The sequence below is a fragment of the Pipistrellus hanaki genome, assembly GCF_964339955.1.
Source record: "Pipistrellus hanaki genome assembly, chromosome: 4".
Taxonomy (NCBI): domain Eukaryota; kingdom Metazoa; phylum Chordata; class Mammalia; order Chiroptera; family Vespertilionidae; genus Pipistrellus; species Pipistrellus hanaki.
The window spans coordinates 36336084-36358022 of record NC_140506.1 but is presented as its reverse complement, the minus strand read 5'-3'; the positions used below and the strand labels follow the sequence as shown (position 1 = coordinate 36358022).

General features: G+C 45.8%; 1 protein-coding gene across 1 annotated transcript; it reads right to left on the bottom strand.

The window, feature by feature from the left end:
* Positions 1–681: 681 nt before the first annotated feature.
* Positions 682–16970, bottom strand: F2R (coagulation factor II thrombin receptor). Its single transcript, XM_084881664.1, has 2 exons — positions 16551–16970; positions 682–1925 (listed from the first exon to the last, which is right to left on the bottom strand). The coding sequence occupies exons 1-2, from the start codon at positions 16636–16638 to the stop codon at positions 736–738; spliced, it is 1278 nt and encodes a 425-aa protein (XP_084737790.1). The 5' UTR covers positions 16639–16970; the 3' UTR covers positions 682–735.
* Between the last annotated feature and the right edge of the window lie 4969 nt (positions 16971–21939).

Below are 21939 nucleotides of genomic sequence, written 5' to 3'. Positions count from 1 at the left end.
TCTATCTTTCTCTCCCTCTCTCTTCCTCCCCGAAATCAATAAAAACACATTATTTAAAAAAAAAAAATGCTACCCATATCATGTTTTTATAATTTAAAGAATTCAAACTTTGATATGTTTAAAATGAAAAAAAAAACCAACACAGAACTTTTTCTACACCTAGATAGCACTCTTCTCTCTTAATAACTTAAAGCTGTTGAACAATTTAAAAATAAAGTTATTTGTAAAAGCCATGTTAAGTCCAAACTACAGAATACTTCACTATTGATGGACATCTTCAGATGCTCAGGGCTAACCTCCATCAACCTAGACCTTGCATATTAAATCAGAGAATCCGAGTTTATTTCCATAATCTCTGGGGGGGGGGAGGGGGGAGAAAGAAGGTTTCAAAGTGTCTGTTCTATACTGCATTGCAAGCATGTGTATTATACATATATATACACACACATATATGTAAGTCACACGCATTTATATAAGTCACCTAAATATATCAAAAAGTAATATTCAGTTTTTATTGTAGCATTGGCTTGGAATAACATTTTCCTATTCATGTTACCCTTTTCTGTTACTAATAAATATATATATCCTTAATGGCTCTCTTAAGAAGGAGGCATGCAAATCACACATTTATTGTTTAAGAGAGTAAATACTTTCTTGGCAGGGACTGACAGAATCCTCGGGTTCTTTTTTTTTTTTTTTTAAATGTTCCTTGGTCATCCTCCAGCAGCGCCTTTCCTAGGTTAACAGCTTTTTGTAGATGCTGTTGTTCAGGTTGGTAGAGCAGGTGTCCACTTTACTCGCCATCAACTGGCCGCTGCTGCTACTGGGGTCAGAGCTCTCTTTGCAGCAGAAGATGCTGTAGAGGTACCTCTGGCACTCCGAGGAAGCATAATAGTAAATCAAGGGGTCGATGCAACAGCTTATGCTGCTGACACAGACGCAGAGGAGGTAGGCGAAGTAGGCGGCCTCGGTGCTGGGGTCCCGGGACAGGAACGCGTAATGCAGAATCAGGAGGACGTTGGTGGGCCCGAAGCACACGATGAAGATGCAGAAAACAGCGGCGGACAGGAACAGAGCCCTCGTCTTCTTGCTCTGCGTGGCGACCGTGGAGGAGCTGAGGCACTGGATGATAGACACGTAGCAGCCTGTGGAGATGATCAACGGCACGAAGAAGAAGATGGCGGAGAAGGCCGAGAAGTAATAGGCGTAGTAGCCTTGGAGCAGGGTTTCGTTGAGCACGTCGTGGCAGGTGGTGATGTTGAGCCCGGGCACCCGGGTGGTTTGCTCCTTGAGGAGAAGGGGCACCACCCCGGCGACGGCCATGGCCCAGATGACCGCACACGTGAAGGCCGCCCTCCCCATGGTGCGCCAGGAGAGGGCCTGCATGGGATACACCACGGCCAGGAACCGGTCGATGCTGATGACCGTCATGAGCATGATGGAGGCGTACATGTTACAGTAGAAGGCCGCGGTGACGAAGCGGCACATCTCGGACCCGAACTTCCAGTCGCTCCCGGAGAAGTAGTAGCTGATCTTGAACGGCAGCACGGACACGAAGAGCACGTCCGCCGTGGCCAGGTGCAGCATGTACACCACGGCCGGCTTCTTGACCTTCATCTTCCCGATGAACACGGCGATGGCCATGACGTTCAGGGGGAGGCTGATCAGGCACACGCCTGTGTACACGGAGGGGACGAAGACAGTCAGCCAGGCGCTGGTCAGGTATCTCGAGGCATCCTTGGAGATGTACACGGAGGGTCGTTTCTGCAGAGGCCTGCTGTGGTTGGTGGAGTTCAAGCCGCCTTCGGTGAACCCACTGCCGTTTCTGTCCTCATAGTCGTCCACTGGGAAAGGTTCAAATACATCCTCAAAATTCCTAAGGTGAAATGACCGAGGGCCCCCAGTCGCATTGGCTGGTTTTAAATCTGAAAAAATATATATTTTTAAATAAAAAAGTTTAAAAAAAAGAACGGATTAAAAAGGCTCAAGAGGCAAAGAGAGAGTGCATTGTACCATTGTTCTTTTGTTCTCTTAGGAGGAGGGTGGGTGGGAAACAGCAGGGGATGCATGGATGGGCTGCAGACTTTACCAGAGAATTAACTAACTCAAAATACATTATGTTGTGACACAAGGAAACACTTTCAAAACTCTGCTCCTTAGAGGAGCAGAGGTGAATGATACACTCTTCAAGCTCTGGCCTGAGAACCTGACATGAAGGGAAAGAGTGATTTCTATGCTATCGTAGCCGCCATCGACACAAATGAATCATTTCCAGGCTCTATGACTTCTACCTCCACATGCTTTCAAGTGTATGTTTTCTCCACTTAGCTTCTCCTTGGAGCCCATCCCTCCCGATGGGAAATTACATGGAACATTGAGGAGACTTCTTTTTAAAAAAAATATATTTTATTGTTTGTTTTTTTTACAGAGAGGAAAGGAGAGAGAGAGTTAGAAACATCGATGAGAGAGAGTCATCAATCAGCTGCCTCTTGCACACCCGCTACTGGGGATATGCCTGCAATCAAGGTATATGCCCTTGACCGGAATCGAACCTGGGACCCTTCAGTCCCCAAACCGACACTCTATCCATTGAGCCAAACCGGTTTTGGCTTGAGGAGACTTCTTAAAGGTTAGGGAGTGACAGGCACATCCAGTGTAGGACCCAGGGCTCCGATTGCCATGACCAGCATCCATGTGACTGTAGTATTCCTCTACTATCTTTAGCTTGTTTACACAAGAGAATGCCCCAAATCTTTCATCGTATCTGGGCCTGACCCACTGTCACTCGGGTTATCTTCTACTATAACCACAAGGAAGCCCTGTTATCTTCTTGTCTCCTTCCTCAGTAGGTCAGTGCAGTGGCAGACGGTCCAGGCTGATGGCCGATGGCCTTCCTTGGCTTAGTTCCAGAATGCTACGTGCATTGTGGCAGACGCCAGGCCAAACAGGCTCTGGGAGGATCAGCCAGAAGTCAAAATAAAGGCTCAGTTGCACGCTTCCTCCTTTTATAACTCTCTTCCACCAAAACCATCCATTTTAAATGTTCATCAAAGAAATGCAACTCTTAGCTGCTGGTGTTCAACCAGCTTTTCTTTCCAAGAAGCTTTGCTAAAATTCTGCCATTAAGGGGAGTCAGACAGAGAGCCTTTGTCGGTCTTGGGAAGCTGAGGAGTGGGGAGAGATACCACAGAGGGAAAAGGGCAGGGTCTCCAACATTGGCAGTGTTCGCAGCAAAGACCAGATTTGCAGGTCACCTATTACTGATGTTAGAGAATTTAAAAATTGGTTTGAAATGGGATAATTATAGTGGATTTTCAAACTTTTGGTTTTATTTTTCTGTGGTGGAACCTTCCTGCAGGCAGAAACTTACACAAAGGCAGAATGCTATACGATAGTTCTGGCCCGGCCGGTGTGCCTCAGTGGTTGAGCATCGACCTAAAAAACCAGGAGGTCACAGTTTAATTCCCGGTCAAGTTACATGACCAGGTTGTGGGCTTGATCCCCAGTAGCGGGCATATAGGAGGCAGCCAATCAATGATTCTCACTCATCATTGATGTTTCTATCTCTATCTCTCTTTCCCTTCCTCTCTGAAAAAAAGAAAAGAGAGTTCTGTGAGTTTCTACCAGGTCCAATCATGCCTTAGAATTAAATTACAAACCCCTTCCTTCCTGAAATCAATGACCTAAAGGTGTTGAGGTACACAAGGTGGTGTTGGGGAGGGGAAAAAATGAATGATATAGAAAGGATGACATCACTGGGTTTCTTGTTTTTACTGGTGTTTACTTGAGAGAAGATAAGTCAGAGACATAAAGGATGGCTAAGACTCAGATAGGAAGCCCACACAAGTCCTTCTACCTTGATGAACCAAAGGACAGAGTTCAGGGCAACCATAGAAACGAAAAAGTGAGATGAGATTTCGAGGGAGGGGCAGCCCTAAATTCCAATGTAATTTCTGCCTCAGGCTTTGGGTGACTCTTGAATGAACCATGCATGTGTTGGAAAGATAAGAGAACTTAGGTGCTATTAAAGCTTTTTGTTCATGAGGAAGAGTCTGCAGTTTGAGTCCAAAGATATTGTCTGAAAAAGTTAAGCACCAAAATTCTTTGTGAGAATCAAACAAAATTCAGAGTCTTTACAGTATGAATGTCTAGCACACAATCCAAAATCATTTGACATTCAAAAAAAAATCAGACTGTGTGACCCAGTCTTAAGAAAAAAAGATAATGAATGCAAACCAATCCCAAGATGACCCAAATGTTAAAATTGGCAGATAAGAATTTTAGAGGATGTATTACAACTATGCTCAACAAAGTAAAGACAAATATTTCATTGGAATAAATGAAAAAGTAGAAAATATCAGGAAATAAATGGTTGCCCTAGGCCCGTGACTGGCAAACTGGGGCTCTAAAGCCACATGAGACTCTTTGGCCCCTTGAGTGTGGCTATTCCACAAATACCACGGCCTGGGCAAGTCTATTTTGAAGAAGTGGGATTAGAAGAAGTTTAAGTTTAAAAAAGTTGGCTCTCAAAAGAAACTTCAATCGTTGTACTTTGATATTTGGCTATGTTGACAAACGAGTTTGCTGACCACTGCCCTAGCCGGTTTGGCTCAGTGGATAGAGCATCGACCTGTGGACTGAAGGATCCCAGGTTCGATTCTGGCCAAGGCACATGCCCTGGTTGTGGGCTCGATCCCTAGTAGGGGGCGTGCAGGAGGCAGCCGACCAATGATTCTCTCTCATCATTGATGTTTCTATTTCTCTCTCCCTCTCCCTTCCTCTCTGATAAAAAACATATATATATATATTTTAAAGAAATTAATGAATGGAAATTCTAGAACCAGAAAAAAAACCCAGTAAATTGGCATATATTTCCAAAATAAAGAGTAAAGCTAGAGTAGTGCCAACCGAGAGATAGCAGCAGGACAGGGCCTGGCAGTAAGGGGTTGAGATCAAACTACCTCAGCAAGGTCAGCAGGGGCCCCTGAGGGTGAAGGGGTGGCCTTGTGGAGCTCTGTCACTGGGAAAGGGCTAATGTCTCTAGTGAGGAGCCTCTGAATACACGTACGTCTAGATTAATCCTCAGGGTAAGAGACCGGTCCTATCCATCTCCGATTCTCCAGCACCAGGTACACGGGAAGTGCTCCTTGCATTGGTTTTTAAGTACAGATTTGCATTCTCATATTGGCTCTTTCCGGAGTCACTTACCCCTTCTGAACTCAGTCTCAGAACCATTAAATGATTCTAATACCTGTCTGGTCTACAAATATGAACATGCATTCACTTTGCAAACTATAAAAATTAATCAATGTAAGAAATTATTATCTTGCCCCACTCACTTTGATGTAGCTTGCTTTTGGATTCGCTCTCAATTATCTTACATTAAAATGGCATCTAGGTTGCTCTTCTCTCCTATTTAGCAATGTTCTGTTTTTTTTCAGTATGATAGGGACATGAACAGGTTATAAAGTGCGCAGTCCCAGCATTCAGAGCCATAAATCAAATTTCAAATTCACAGCCTTTTCTAGAAGTATCACTTTCTTCCCTCGGCGATACATCTACCCTATTCTGTGTGCATCTTGACCCAGTCACACGGAGGTCTGACACGGGCACTGACAGCCCCTGGGGAATGGGAGGCTGCCCTCAAGGTCAAAACAAATGTGTGGAAACCGAAAGAAAAGAATAAATGGATGTTGGCATTTTAGTACCACTAGGATTATGTGTCCTTAAAAATGCTGACCCAGAGGAACTGTAAAATAACACAGATCTCCTCTGCAGTTTTGGGAACCTGGCCAGATTAAGGACTTGTGTCATGTGTGCAGGGTAAAAAAGTACATGCATGTGCAATCACACACACACACACACACACACACACACACGAATCAAGACACTACCTAGAGGAGTGATAACAAAGCTTCTTGGATACTATCACTTGGTCTGAAAATAAAACTATTAGGCTTTACTCTATATTTAGTACTTTGGCAATAAGTATTTGTTTTTTAAAAAAATTCCTCCCTTGGCTAGGCCAGCTTGGGCTCTAAGGTGTTTCTGACAAAATCACTAACAACCACTGAAACATGAAATTGCTGGGCTGGAGCCCATTCAGAATGCAGAATCTGTTGATTAAATATTATTGCCCAAGTGTCACCTTTTCTTGACATTATAGGTTTGATATTCTGAAAGCTCTTTAGAATTAAAGAATGTCAGCAAACTTTTTTGCTTGTTTAAGTATGTACCAGCATTAAAAAAAGAAAAAGAAAAAAAAGCCAGCTCTCCCGCCCCGCCTTCTCCCCTCACAGGGTGTGTTACCTTTTCCTTTCTCTTCCTAAGCTCCAAGGGCCCTTCTTTTGCCTCTGTAACTTGATTCCTAAGCCCATACACAACTGGCTCACTTACCCTATTTCTGTGACTTTGGAAATAAACTTTCTCTTAAAAAACAAAACAAAAGAAGGACAAAACCAATTCCAGGTGACTAGATTTATCCAACTAGCTCGAGGCCCTTAGGCTGAAATTGAAGTTTGGGTATCTCGCTTTTCCTCCAGTCCCAGCACAGCCTACAGGTCAAGGAGAAAGTGCCTGCCTGCACGCCAAAAGCTCTTGTAACTCTTCGGTGCTTTTCTTCTTAAGCTACGGTTTCACACAAAAAACAGCCAATTCCCATACTTCTTGCTAAATTGCACTTCATTTAGCTTTCTCTAAATGACCCTAGAGTCATTTGTTACTCAATGTAGCACATTGCTATGCTTTTTCTGACGTGGACGAGATCTGGCCTAGCAGCAGAGTGGTAACGAGATGCTCTTTTAAATCCCATGAATTCACACCATGCCAACCTCCAGGGCCTCGGTTCTGACGCAGAGCTCTGCCTGGTGGGCTTTCTGGGAGTTAACAAAGCACAAGTTCCAGGACCTTGTACCCTGTGCTTTTCCACAAGTGAATCAACACCACAAGCTAAAGAGAAGTAAAACAGAGGATGATGGGAAAAATCAAAGAAGCTCCATTGGGGGAAGGTCCCTGCACACATGACAGAAGTCCTTAATTGGGCTAGGTTCCCACGATAGCTCCATTGAGGGAAAACAGTGGCATTGTTGGAATGCCACATAGCCTCAACTAAAAACACACGCCATTTTTCATTAATGACCAGTGCTCCTTAAAGAAATGGTTGGTCCCAGTTCTGGAGTAGGAAATATACAAGATGAGCCTTGAACATCCTCAACAAATATTAGGATCAGGTCAGAAAGACTCTGGAGTCAATCTGACTGGACTCTCACTGGCCAAGGTGCGACAATCAACCATCAAAAGAATAATGGCGGAAATGCATCGAAACATTTGAAACATGAAATATTTCAGGGAAACCAAATAGTAAAAGTTCTTCTTTATAAGATAATTCTAATTCATAAACACAGATGTAATAACAGATTTAGAAAAGCATCATTTTGAAGCTCTTAGTGTAATAATGAATTTAGCTCAGCGATCACCAGTGCTTGCTAAAACTGTTAGGTGACAGGGTGAAGAACTTTTGGTTGGATCAAGCTGACAATATCGAATCCACTGAGTAATATTAAGATCTAAAAAAAAAAAAAAAAGGGAGAGAGAGACTCTGGAGGTGATGTAATAGGAAGTACAGAGCACCACTGCTGAGGTAGGCTTGCATAAACCAGACCTGCATTTGATTAGTTTTTAAATGCACCTACCACATTAAAAAAAAAAAAAAGTGCAGGGGACATATGAGCCTAGTAAGCAATCCTACAAAGATGCAGCTGGCCAGATCCAGCATGTAGGAGTCCAAAAGACATGACCCAGTTATTTGACAAATAAACAGCAATAAAAAAAGGAGGAGAGGGGAAACTTATAGATTAAAATATTTCAGAGATGTATCAACCAAGTGCAGTAGAAGGCCTTGTTGGATCCTGATTTAAATAAACCAACTGTAAAGAAGGTATTTATGAGATAATCAGTGAAATTTGAACATTGGCTGAACAGTACATGATATTAGGAAATTGTTCAGTTTTGTAGATGTTTTAATAGTACTGTAGTGATGTAAAAAAAGGAGGTAATATCTCTAAGAATATATACTGATATATTTATAGATGAAATGATATAATGTCTGGCATTTGCTTTAAAAATTGTCCAGTTTGTGGAGAAGAAAAGCAAGAGTATAAACCCGTGGTCAACAAACTGTGGCTCTCGAGCCACATGCGGCTCTTTGGCCCCTTGAGTGTGGCTCTTCCACAAAATACCACGGCCTGGGCGAGTCTATTTTGAACAAGTGGTGTTAGAAGAAGTTTAAGTTTAAAAAAAGTTGGCTCTCCAAAGAAATTTCAATCATTGTACTGTTGATATTTGGCTCTGTTGACTAATGAGTTTGCCGACCACTGGTATGAACGGTAATTATATTGTTTATATTTGGGCATCTTTGAAAATTTAATAATAAAAAGTACATATAAAACCCAAACTTTTTTTTTTTTTTTTTGCATATTTACTTGCCACTGGAATCTAAGGACAAGGGTTTTTTTCTTTCGTTTTCCTTTTGTTTTAAAGGGGGAGAAGTTCTTGAACATTTGTGTGAACACAGTTTTACATTTAGAGAATTTGATACCAACTCCTGAGGCTTCTCTTGGCATACGGAGGAATTGGTGTCTGAAAAACACTTAATATGTGTTGAGCGCCTACTATGTGCCTGGCACTTCACTCACCACATGGAATGCTAACATTGTTACATAAACATTATAATCCTCACTATGTGGGCAGCATGGAGGCAGAGAAAGGCTGAGTATATCATCCAAAGTCACCGCTGGTAAGAGGAGGAGCCAGGATTTTAACGTAGATCTGCCTGGCTCCAAAGCTCATTCCTTTGAACCACACCACACTGCCCAGTCTCTTTAAAAAACAAACAAACAAACAAACAAACAAACAGCTTGTGAATTCAGGACCTCCTCCTGAAAGAGCACTATTTTCTTTTTAAAGCATTTTACCCAACAAATGAACCTGTCCATCCTTTTAACAACAGCAGGGAGTACATGCCACGTGAATGTGTAACTTAAGTCCATGGTGCCTACAGCTGTTGCTGGAGAATTAGGAGTCCACCGACCACATACCAACAGCCCAGCCCTCACAGGCAGGACAGATGTGGTAGAGAGACAGTCAAGAACAAAACAGAAAAACAAATCTTTAAAATATTGCTCAAGATGGGGTAGAAGCAAGAGCACTTGAAAACAAAAACGGGAACAAAAATCTCAGCTGCGGAAAAGGCAGCATTAAAGGAAGAAGTCGGTGAACACCGGCTGCGGAGTTAAGAGGTTGCCAGTATCAGAGGTTGCTCCCTTCCCACCCCACATCCCACTCAGCAGGAAGCCCAGGAAAGCAAACCTAGGAGGAAGCTGGGAGAGGGGGGTTACAGGGAAGGGCAAAGTAAAGACAAAGGGAAAATGTAAATGCCATTGTACCCAAGGCCAGAGGGGGGTGCAAAGATGAAGGAGGGGAAGTGTGTGTGTGTGTGTGTGTGTGTGGGGGGGGGCCCTGCCTGACACATGGGGCCAAGGCACTATCTGGCCTGCCCGGAACCACTCGGATTCCCCCGTGGTCCACACTGCAGGTCCTGAGCTGCTCAGTGTCCTGGGAGCATGCTCTCTGCTCTCCAAAACCTCAGGTTAAAATGAAAACGAATTTACAGTAAACGCTGGTCATATCACCATTTCCCCCTGATACCCAGCTGTCTCCATCTCCAACCCCACCCAAGCCTACTGCAGTTTGTAAACTAAACTCAAGCAAATTAGGTTCTAGATATGATAGAAACAATCATTAACAACACTTCCTGGAAGAGAGAACTTTTCTCTCAAAGCAAACAAAGCCTTCCACTCTGCTAACTGGGGACAATTCACTGTCCATGCTGCGCTAGGTTTAAAAAAATGGCAGAGTCCTAGCCAGTTTGGCTCAGTGGATAGAGCTTTGGCCCTCAGACTGAAGGGTCTTGGATTCTGGTCCAGGGCTCGGACCTTGGCTGCAGGCTCAGTCCCAGGCCCTGGTTGGGGAGCAAGTGGGAGGCAACCAATTGATGTGCCTCTTTCATATCAATGTTCCTCTCCCTCCCTTCCACTCTCTAAAAAAAATCAATGAAAAAATATCCTTGGGTGAAGATTAATAAAAATAAGAAAAAAAAAAAAGATGGTAAAAACTTCACAGTGGTTATGAAATCAATTTACAGGGTTGTACAAGCATTTTAAAAAATAGAACAGTGTGTGCCCTAACTGGTTTGGCTCAGTGGATAGAGCGCTGGCCTGCAGACTCAAGGGTACCAGGTTCAATTCCGGTTAAGGGCATGTACCTTGGTTGTGGGCACATACCCAGTAGGGAGTGTGCAGGAGGCAGCTGATTGATGTTTCTAACTCTCTATCCCTCTCCCTTCCTCTCTGTAAAAAATCAATAAAACATATTTTTAAAAAAAATAGAACAGTGTGGGAAATATCGGGTTGCACAGTGTGTGGCCAAGTTGAGCATTTTTGGTAAAACTTTTGTTTCCTATCTGTATATACACTACGATTGTCCATGCATATTTATTGAACACATACACACACACACACACACACACACACACACAAGCTATTGTGTTGCAACAAAAAGTGTATTTCTTATAGTTCTTACTGGTGGTTAGCAAAAAAAGTAAATACTGGAAAACACTATAATAATTTAATATCTGCCTTCTAATTCATCACAAACTTAAAATATAGATTATGCAGTGTCTAAATAAATTTCCTAAAGCCAAATAAATTTGTGTTCAAGTGCAAGTTGCAGATTATTCCTGTTATTTAAAAAGGCAGGTTCTTTGGAAAGCAAATAAAGAATGTGCAAAGGCCTGTGAAGACTTTGTGGTAAACTTCACTGGGTACCGTGGGATGGAGGGGAAGGTTAACTTCAGTGGGCTTCTCCACCTGCATCAAAAGGCCAACGGGAGAAGGTGTTTGGGAGAAGTAGAAGCTCAGATCCAGAAATAACAACCTGAGCCTACAGAGACAGCTATGTACTCTGTGGGTCCGAGACCAGGCGTAGGGAATGTCCAGCCCACGGGCCGTAGAAGGCCCAAGAAATCATTTGGTCTGGCCCTGCTAAGGCATTAGGGGTGAGTTAATTAAACGCCTGACCAAAAAAGTGGGTTAATTTTTAAGTCGGTAATTTTGTAGGGCCCATGAATGATGTTGTAAATATCCAAATGGCACTTGGCAGAAAAAAGGTTCCCCAGCCCTGGTAGGCCTAAGAAAAGAGGGCAAAAGGCAGAATGAAAGAAACCACAAATAGGGAAAACAGAACAAAACAAAACCAGAAAACTCTGAATGTTAAAACTGCGGTCTCCTCAATCCCAGCATCATGGTCAAAAATAAACTAAGGCCGTGGTTCCTAATGACTCTTGTAGGAGTTTGTGTGAGTGTCCAGGAGCTGCGGGGGAGCCCAGGCTCTCGGGAAAACTAGTGAAAGGGCAGTTCCCCAGACACAAAAGGCCAGGCGCTGTAGGAATCCATTTATATGGAACATGGAGCAGAGGGAAAACCCTCAGGGATAAACAGCAAACTGGTGGTTGCTAGGGAGAGAGATGGGTTCAGGGTGTTTCCTTTTGGGGTGATGAAAATGGTTTGGAACTAGACGGAGGTGACAGTTGCATAACATTGCAAATGCATAACCACCACAAAATTGTATACTTAAAAATGGTTAATTTTATGCTTTGCAAATTTTACTTCGATTTAAAGAAGAAAGAAAAAGAGAAAGAGAGAAAATTTCAAGGGGGGGAAAGGATGTGTGTCCAACATGAGGAGGAGGAAGATTAGGAACACAAGGTGCTGGTGACTCCATTGTCTCCGTGGAACTCCAGCTCCAGGCTCCACTGAGTTCCAGTCTGTGAGGGTGACAAGGGATGAGCTGACTGAGGGAGGACGGGGAGGGGCACAGGGAAGGAGACTGGACAGAAGCACTTTGGAAAGGAGCAGATTCAGAGCTGCTGAAAAGCTGTAAGTTAGGGTCACAGTACACTGGTCCTTTTATTTATCATATATATATATATATATATATATATATATATATATATATATATATATATTATCAATGATGAGAGAGAATCATTGATAGGCTGCCTCCTTCACACCCCCTACTGGAGATTGAGCCTGCAACCTGGGCATATGCCCTTGACCAGAATCAAACCTAGGACCCTTCAGTCCAGAGGCCTATTCTCTATCCACTGAGCCACACAGGCTAGGGCCACACTGCTCCTTTTAGACGTAAAAAACTGAGAAATGCTCAGTTAGAAAGATGGAGGGGTAGAACGGTAGCCAGCAGAGACAACATGAGAATATTCCTGACAAAGGGATAGGAATGCCTCAGAAATGCCCTTACACCAAGGAAGAGTGGACAAATGAGGAGAGAACCTACTGTTTTAGTATGTTCTATAAAAATAGAGCCAAAACCACCCAGGAGTGAATGAATGAACATGGGGGATCAGGAAGGAAAAAAGGAGAGAGGGAAGGAAGAATTTAGATAAATATTAGAGAATTACTTGCTGGTTAATGAGAAATTTGACTTTCAGAGGTTTCTGGTCTACTTTATGCAGAATCGCTATCGATTTCTGTGTCCTTTTTTCTTTCTTTTTTTTCTTTTTAGAGAGGGGGTGGGAGGAGAGGGAGAGGGAGAAAGAACAGCATGTGCCCTGACCAGGAGTCAAACTGTTGCAAACCAGTGACCCTTTGGTGCATTAACCAACTGAACTACACTGGCCAGGGCCAGTTTTGTGTCTTTTGTTGGGGCTTAAGACCACAATCTCTCAGTAACAGTCAATTAATTAGTATATTCATGCTAGGGATCCATTTGTAGCCTGTTTGTCATCTGTTTTTTCTTTTTAAGTCAAATGGCAGGACACCGCAGTCCGAGCATAAATGTTTACTGAACACCTCCATGTGCTAGGCCTGGTCAGCGGGGCACAGTCTTTGCCTTCTAGGGGGGCTGGGGAGCACAGTGGAGTTGCTTCTCTGTTGGAAGAGGGGCTTCTGGTCTGAAAAGCTCTCTCGATAGGCGGTGGTAGAGAAAGCTTGCATTTAAGAGAGGCCTGTGGTCAAATCCCAGTTCCCCTTCTAACTAAACTTGTGACCTAACCATTCTGGGTCTCAGTTTCTTTACCTGTAGAACGGGAATGACACTGATCCAAAGGGTTGTTATGAGGAATAAATAAGATAGGATATGTAATGTACACCTAAGCACAGGTTGGCTGAAATGCGTTCTTGATATAAGGTAGCTGTTTTAAATTAAATGTGAAGATGGAGGAGGGCATTCTGGCCAGAGAGAGTGGCAGGCAAGCAGAAGCCTTAGAAAGCGCAGTGCAGAGAGCACGTGGGAAGGCACATGGGCATTTCCTGGAAACGCGCTTGGCCAAAAGGCAGGAGTGTTGTCATTGACCTGCAGCCCAGGTGCCAGGAGGTGGGTTTTATTTAAATCCAGGCAAGCACCAGGAATGAATACGACCCAGGCCCACCCCAGAATGCCCATAATCTCCTTTGCCTTGACTTTTAGTAAAACTTCCTGTTTGTTGTATAAAATAAACACACCGTATTGGCTCAGCTCAGAGTCTACATCCCTGTCAGAAGATAGTGATCTCACCGGGCCCCAGCTCTTTCCTTCTATCTCTGTGTCTGTCTCTTTCTTTCATTTTCTCAATCCCCAGCCACCCTTCTCAGGAACCGGATTGTACTCTAGCCATGCTGGACGTGAAAAGGAGAAAAATAGCCTCAGCATAGCTCTTGGGGAGGGAACTAGAAAGAGGGCTGGATGAAGTGCAGGGAATATCACAGGTATGTCAAAGGAGAGGATCTGTAATAAGGCTGGGCAGAGGCTGGGGCCCATCTTGCAAGGGGAGGGGGCCTCACTCTGGGCTAAGAAATTGGGTTTGACCCTGTGGGCAGGAGGGCAGCAAGCGGATGCTCCCACCCAATCCCCTCTGCGACAGTCACCAGGAGTCATTCTTGAACCTTTCTACCCTCTAGGCCAGGGGTCCTCAAACTTTTTAAAGTGGGGGCCAGATCACGGTCCCTCAGAGAGCTGGAGGGCCGGACTATATGAACTACTAATTCCTACTGTAACACCTTGACTGCGCTCACTGCCCAAAAAACCTGGCGGGCAGGATCAGACTCCGCTGGGGGCTGCATGTGGCCTGCGGGGCCGTAGTTTGAAGATCCCTGCTCTAGGCCCTTATAAAATTTACAAACATCACCTCTTGGACACTGGTCCTCGCTGATGAAGGCAAGTCATCTCACCTAAATGGTCTGGACTAAGGAATGTAAACTGGTTGGTTATGAACGTAAATATTTCTTAGTAACTATCTGCTTCAGGGGTCCTCAAACTTTTTAAAGTGGGGGCCAGATCACGGTCCCTCAGAGAGCTGGAGGGCCGGACTATATGAACTACTAATCCCTACTGTAACACCTCGGCTGTGCTCACTGCCCAAAAAACCTGGCGGGCAGGATCAGACTCCCCTGGGGGCTGCATGTGGCCCGCGGGCCGTAGTTTGAAGACCCCTGTCTAAGTGAACATGTGTCCCAGGCTCCATGGGGATAAGTGGCAGTTCATGATCTTAGCCAGGGAGATGACTGGCCCACAGTGACAGTGCAGGAAATGCCCAAAGGAGTGGGGACAGAAAGTGGGACAGTGGTTCCTCAAGGCTCAAACTGGTGCACAAAGCCAGCGGGGGTGGGGTTGTGGGGGTTTGTGGAGGGAGGGTTCTGGTTGTGGGGGGTTGGGGAGAGAGGGTCTCACAGAGCTCCTAAGACAGGTATTGTTTAGAATTGCCAACGTACAGAGAGGATAAAAGGCAGACCTTTAGTGATTCCAAACTCTCTCAAGTCAAGGCCCCACTTACTGCCTGCGCCCAGGGCCCCGTCTTCCATTTGGAATTTCCGTATACTGTCTCTGAGCCTTCGTTTCAGAACTGGCAAATGGGGATAAACTCCCACCTAACGGTGCGCACTGAGAAGGTGAAATGAGATAATTTGAAGTAAAAATGTCTCCTGGCCCGGGGTGTGACACAGAATATGGCCCTCCACATGTGTTCCTCTTCTTCTGTCATCCTCCTTTCTTCTTTTCCTCCCCAAATTGGTTCCGGATCCAGTAGATAACTCAGCCAATGTTTGTTTGGTTATCTTTCTGTCTACATAAGCACTGGGTGTCTTATTAGCATGGCCATCTGAGGTGATGAGAAAGCAAGAGGCATGGCAGAAACATGCCTCACCTTCACTCCCTAACGGGTCTCCCACCCTAAGGAAAGGTGACGAGAGCCTGTCCCCAAACAAAATGACTAAAGAGCTATCTGGCATCACAATCAGCATGCACAATTTTCCAGCTCTCACTGTTTCCCCAAACACTCCAAGAGATCATGCTCATGCTATCCGCAGGTAGGCCGGCCAGTTGCTGCAAAACTCTGGGCTCCTATCTGGGACTCTGACTTTTCCTAAAAGCATCACCTCAATTTTACTCTGAGCAAAGACGGAGCGTGGAGAAAAATGCTGTCACCTCTTCATCTTGATGCCTCTACACTGTTTCTATTGTGGAAACAATGAGTGCACACTCTTTCACAGATAAGCAAACCAGCTAGAATTTGTTTGTGCATGAAGAAAAGTGGCTAAAGGCTTACAAAGCACTATTATTACAAAGAGATTACAACATCTTTTTTTCTTTTCACTTTGTAACTAGTGTCTTTACAGGCTACAGACAACTTCTCTGCCCTGCTTTTTTAGGGGGAAGAGGTTGGAAAATACTTTATTTGGTCAAGTGGCCAGATACTTAAAAACACACTCCTCCTGGTAAATGTATTCTAGTGAGCAATCTCCACCCTGAGCAGACCAGAAGCCGAAATACTGAGATTGCACGGTGTCTGGCAGAGCCGAGTTTTGATCTCTTTTCTCCACTCCCCGGGGGACTAGTCACAAACCAGTCCACCTGGACACGGGCTGCGTTAGCGCACCCCAGGCCAGCGCCAGGGGCTGCTGGCACTGACTTTCTACTAAACGTGCTAGGCTTTCCTCCGCACCATTTCTCTCACCTGTGAAACGTTCAAGAAAAACAATCCCAACACAACTAAACGTCAGCGGAGGCGGGTCTCCTCCACTTTATACTGAAAAGGCCAGAGCGTTTATTGGGGCCCTGGGAGACTTTCTTTTGGGTGTGGTCCTGGGAGAAACACTGACCACAAATGCAATGCAGCCGATCCGGCCCCCTGCGCCCCCGTACCCAGCGCCCAGCTCGCAGGCCGGTGCGCCCTCCAGAACCCAGGGGCTTCCGCTGAGCCCGCACACCCCGCCCGGATAAGACGGGCGAGAATCTGGACCTCAGCCCAAACGCCTGCCTGGCTTCTGAAGGAAACTGAGGCTAAGGGTGCCGTGGGGGCACCCCCCTCTAGGAGATGGCGCCACCTGTACCCACTTGGTCTCCCGGCCGCTTCCCGCCGCCCGCCCTCCCCATGCCCCAGAAGGTCCCGGGCTGCGTGGCTCGAGGCGGCAGGAGGACCTCCCCCGCGCCCCAGCTCTCACCTGGCTTGCGGCCTAGGGCGCGGGCGGACAGCAGGGGCCCGCACAGGCTCAGCCCTGCCGCCACGAGCAGCAGCCGCCGCGGCCCCATTGTCCGGGCTCAGCGCACCGCGCGGCGCTCCGGGCCGGTGCCGCCTCCCGGAGGCTCGAGCTCCGCACGCTCCCTCCTCCCGCCCCGGCCCGCCGCGGAGGTGCGGGCGGCCGGCAGGACGCTCCCCGCGGTGAGAAGAGGAGGCTCGGCGTCGCCCCGCTGCTAGATCGGCGGCCGGTGCGCGGCTCTAAGAGGGCGCGGGGCGCGGAGGGGCGGGGCGCGGGCGCCGAGCTGCGCGAGCGGGAAGGGCGCCCCCCGGCGCCCAGTGCGCGCCTCGACGTGGCCGTCTGACCCCGCTTCTCAAGGTCCGCTCAGCAGAGGCCCCGCCGCCTTTGGGGCTGGGCGACCCCAGCCCGATCGCGCCGGCCCCCTGCCCCAAGCCCCGCCCAGCGGCGCCGGGAGCCGGGTCTTCCCCGCCCTCCCGCCCGGGCTGCCTGCCGGCCACGGCCCGACGTGGGGAACCAAACGAGACATCTTTTCCCCTGGGAGCCTTTGACTCGCGGAAAATCAGTGACTCAGTCTGGCGGGGCCTTGGAAGAGGGCCCCGCGGCCTGGGCGGCTGCCCCTGGGTCTCCCCGGATCCCCCGGGGAGCAGAGCCGTGCGCTCCCGAGGTGTCCGGAGGGCGCCCCCGGGCGCTGCCCCTTCGGCCCGCGCAGAGCGCCGGACCCCGGGCCGAGCGCCGCGGCCCGTTTGAAACTTCTCCATCTAATTGACAATCTGAAAGGGACTCGTGTTTTTGTAATTTAGGAATAGCGGATTGAAGCCAGGGTTTATACTGGCGTGACAAGCTTGCCCCCAGGGTTCGGTGAAGTTCCGTTCCATACGCAGAGCACTTACTTCCCGGGCGCCAGGACGGCGAGGGCACCTCCGCTCCCTCCGCTCGCAGGGCAGAGCCTTCGGCCCCCGAGCCCCGTTAGAAGCACCCGCGCAGCCTTTCCCGGGCGAAGAGCCGGCCTGGCACCCCCCTTCCCCCCGGCCTGCGAGACGGATGCCCAGAGGACGAAGGGTCCATTTTCCAGGACCATCTGTCATGGATTTAATAGCATTGGGCCCATTTCAGGTCACAGGGCAGGGACTCCCCGTTGCCCTCTGAGGCCTCTGGAGGACGCAGGGGCCCAGGCCCGCGGGGAGGAGCCGCTGCTTGTTTTGCTTAGAGCGCGTCTCTGGCGAGCGGCTCCCACCGCAGCGGCGGGAAGTGGGTCCCTCCACCCGTCGCTTCTTGGGAAAGTTCACCGCAGCCCTTCTCCTCGCAGATGTGCGTGCGAGTGTGTTCTGCACTCTGTGGCTGACAAAGTGCACTGTGTCACTGATCAGATTTCTAAGCGTTTTATAAAGGGAATTTCCCAGGAGAGTGTCATTCCTCACTTGCCCTGACAGGGAAACCAGTGAAGAAAATACAGCGAAGATGCTCCCCATGTCCCCCTCTTCCTCAGAGCACAGCGCCTTGTGGTGTAGTAGCTCAATAGGTGACTGTATAACCCAATGATAGAATGCTGCTTCAAAAGTTCCCTCATTCAATGCTCCCAGTAGATCGAAATCATTAAAATGGTGTATTTCTCCAGTCTCTATTAATGGATACTATTTTCATCAATCTTAAGACCGCATTGGTTTAAAAAAAAAAAAAAAAAAAGATGCCAAAATTTAAAGACTCACCTTTTTCATTTATGTACCACAAGTAAGAAAAAATGCTGTCAATTAAACTCTGACGTATTGATTGTAAGTAACAACTCAATTTCAGGATTGTTTAAACATCCAAGGGGCTTTACAGTGTAGAAGAGTGGTTGGCAAACTGCAGCTTGTGAGCCGCGATTTGCCGCTCTGTTGACTAATGAGTTTGCCGACCACTGGTGTAGACTATAAACGTAATCAATATGCGTGGCAAGGGATTGTAACAGATCTAAGATATAAAATGAACCGTCAAAAAATATCTCCACCTTCTCTTCTAAGAAACACATACATCTCCATGATGTCCACTGTTAAAAGTTTCTGTCCCTCATTTTTCCTGTATAATAAAACCCTAATATGCAAATCGACTGAACAGTGGAAAGACTGGTCACTATAAAGCTCACTGCCCATCAGGGAGCTGAATGCAGGAGCTGCCCCCTGGTGGTCAGTGTGCTCCCACAGGGGGAGCGCCCCTCAACCAGAAGCTGGGCTTACAGCTGGTGAGGGCAGCAGAGGTGGTGGGAGCCTCTCCTGGTAAGGAGCTAGGGGTCCCTGACTGTGCCAGGGATGTCTGCCTGCTGGCAGGCGAACACCCCCTGAGGGGTTCTGGGCTGCAAGAGGGCACCTGCAGGGCTGAGGAACCTCCTCCCTCCCAGTGCATGAATTTCATGGACTGGGCTTCTAGTAGATATATACGTAATCATGTAAATCCTTAAAATAAGAATGGAATAATACTCTGGCTACAACACTTTAAAATTTTATGTTCCATTGGTGGAAAATGTTTTTAACCATTTTACAAAACTGTAACGTTTAAAAGGACATTTTTTTCCCTTAGTTATCAGAACAGAATGTACCTCTACTGACATAAAAGAAGATTGCTGAAACAATGAAATGCTTAACTTCTTTCTGCAAATTAACTACAGAGAGAGAATGCGGAGTACAGTTATTTCTCTAAAATAGAGCCTTCCTGATTGACCCATTAGCAATGTAAACCGAATCACACAGCCTATGGCCTCTTGAGTTAGCTTCTTTAGACTGGGGCTGAAATACCATGAGCAAGGTGGGTGAGTGGGGCAGAATGAGGCACTTCTTCCTCACTTTAGGATTTCTAAAAGGTTGTGGTTACCTCACTGAGTGGTCACCAAAAGTTAAACCTACTTCAAAATCGGTAGCTTTCTCATGCACAAGTGCAGATTCCTGAAGCTAGGGGGTGGGGAGGGGAGTAGGTGGTGACAAGTGGAAGGGACACATTTTGAAAAATACCATTTTGAGAGCTAAAAGAACTGAGCAGGATTTCATGTAGTAAATGACACAATATTTCAAGCATAGGAAAATATAGAGCCCAATATCTGACACGGCCTAACCCAGCGTTAACATATATATGTCAATGTAACATATACATCTTATATTATTAGGTAAGCTTTTTTGTACACTTTTTTATTCCAATCTTTTTCTTGCCCAGGAGACTTTCTCTCCATGTTTTTGTACTTTTAGTACATTTATGTTTTAAAAAATACTACTTCTTAGTACATTTTAAATATTTACAGAGTTACATTCTAGGAGTATGTCTATAGTTTCCATTTTCTAGATTTACCTGTTTGATACATGTATATTCAGTTCTTTTTAAAAAAGTATATTTTATTGATTTTTTTTTTTTTTTTTTTTTTTTTTTTTACAGATAGGGAGAGGGATAGAGAGAAACATCAATAAGAGAGAAACATCTATCAGCTGCCTTCTGCACACCTCCTACTGGGGCTGTGCCCGTAACCAAGGTACATGCCCTTGACCGGAATCAAACCTGGGACCTTTCAGTCTGCAGGCCCATGTTCTATCCACTGAACCAACTGGTTAGGGCTAGTCAGTTCTTTTTAAAAAAATATATTTTATTGATTTTTTTACAGAGAGGAAGGGAGAGAGAGAGTTAGAAACATCAATGAGAGTCATCGATCAGCTGCCTCTTGCACATCCCCTACTGGGGATGTGCCCGCCCTTGACCAGAATCGAACCCGGGACCCTTCAGTCCGCAGTCTGACGCTCTATCCACTGAGCCAAACTGGTTTCGGCTAGTCAGTTTTTTTAAAACTAGTTCTTTATAGTATTCACTTGAATTGTATACCACATTTTATTCTTCTAAAGCTATCTATTTTATCTGCAGTTTAGTCTCCACTTTTGTACCTAACACATTTGCTTGTTTTCCTTGATTAATCTGGCCAGCAGTTAAAAATTGGCCATTTCCAATTCTCATCTTTTTGTTTTATTGTTTTTATTCTTCTCAATGTCATTATTTTTCACACAGGCTTTTTTTTTTTTTTCTTTCTACTTCCTTAAGATTTATCCTTTATTCTCCTAACATTTTGAACTGACAGGTTAGCTGATTAATTTTCACTCCTCCTTCAAATGACCACTTCAGCTGCATTTTGCAAGTTTTGATGTGTATACGTATGCAATTCAGGTCTAAATATTTTGTCAATTTCTTTTTTTAAATATGTTTTATTGATTTTTCACAGAGAGGAAGAGAGAGGAATAGAGAGTTAGAAACTTCGATGAGAGAGAATCATCGATCAGCTGCCTCTTGCACACCCCCTACTGGGGATGTGCCCGCAACCAAGGTACATGCCCTTGCCCGGAATCGAACCTGGGACCTTTCAGTCCACAGACCGATGCTCTATCCACTGAGCCAAACCGGTCCCGGCTATTTTGTCAATTTCACTTTATCTTCTTCAACTCATGAATTATTGGAAGTTTTGACTGGGTTTTTGTGATTGATTTCTAATTTTCTGTTATGGTCTGTTGGTGACATTCTGTTTTCCGTTTTCCCCCCTCAAACTTTACAAAGTTCTTACAATATTTGTATGCTCTTTAGAGCTTCTTGAAAAAACTATTGATCTCTACTCATTTGTTCCATGTCACCCACACCAAAACCTCTTTGCTGCCATTTTAGGGCAAGCCTGGGTAGCTTCCCCAGGGCAGGCAATCTGCCTAACCAGAGCGGGTCACCTTGCAGGTTGATACTCCTCAGAAAGGAAATCTCATTTGTATTGGAACCACTTGATGTCCATTCCCAGTTTTCGTTTTCTCTGAACTTGCCTGGCATTAAACAATATGAGTCATTCACTACCGTCTTATAGTGTTTGTGGTATGTAGTAGTGTTTATGAATGAACATGACATCACAATTGTGAAAGTTTTAATCCCAAGGTGACATGCAAGAGGTTTCTTTTAAACCCACAGATGATCTATCTGCTTCAGGTATTCTCACTACCACTCCTCTATTCCAAGCCCTGCAAGGACAACAGTATACCCCGAGAACCTGTGTGGTCATTTCCTTGTGGAAGCAGATGGCAGTGATGCCAGGACTCAAATGAAATGAGATCAAGTTGTACAAGTTGTAGTCAAAGCAGCTGTGTGATGCTCTAGATTCTGTGCAGCTATCGTCAGGTTTGTTTTGCGAGTGAACCGTAGGTCTGTAAGGAAGTTACAAGCTACCCAGCGGGAGACCTGTTTCTGCCTTTTGCTGTGATAAACCTGCATTGGTAATTTGGGCTTAGCAACTGATCTCATAATGGGTCAAGGACAGTATTTCCACTAATTACATACCCCTACACTTGGGGTGCTAAGAAAAGGCCAAATGGAAATA

Coding starts and splice junctions, on each gene's coding strand:
- F2R (XM_084881664.1), bottom strand. CDS start 16,638: ATGGGGCCGCGGCGGCTGCTGCTCGTGGCGGCAGGGCTGAGCCTGTGC. Junction 1,926..16,550: donor CGCCCTAGGCCGCAAGCCAG/GTGAGAGCTGGG, acceptor ATATTTTTTCAG/ATTTAAAACCAGCCAATGCG.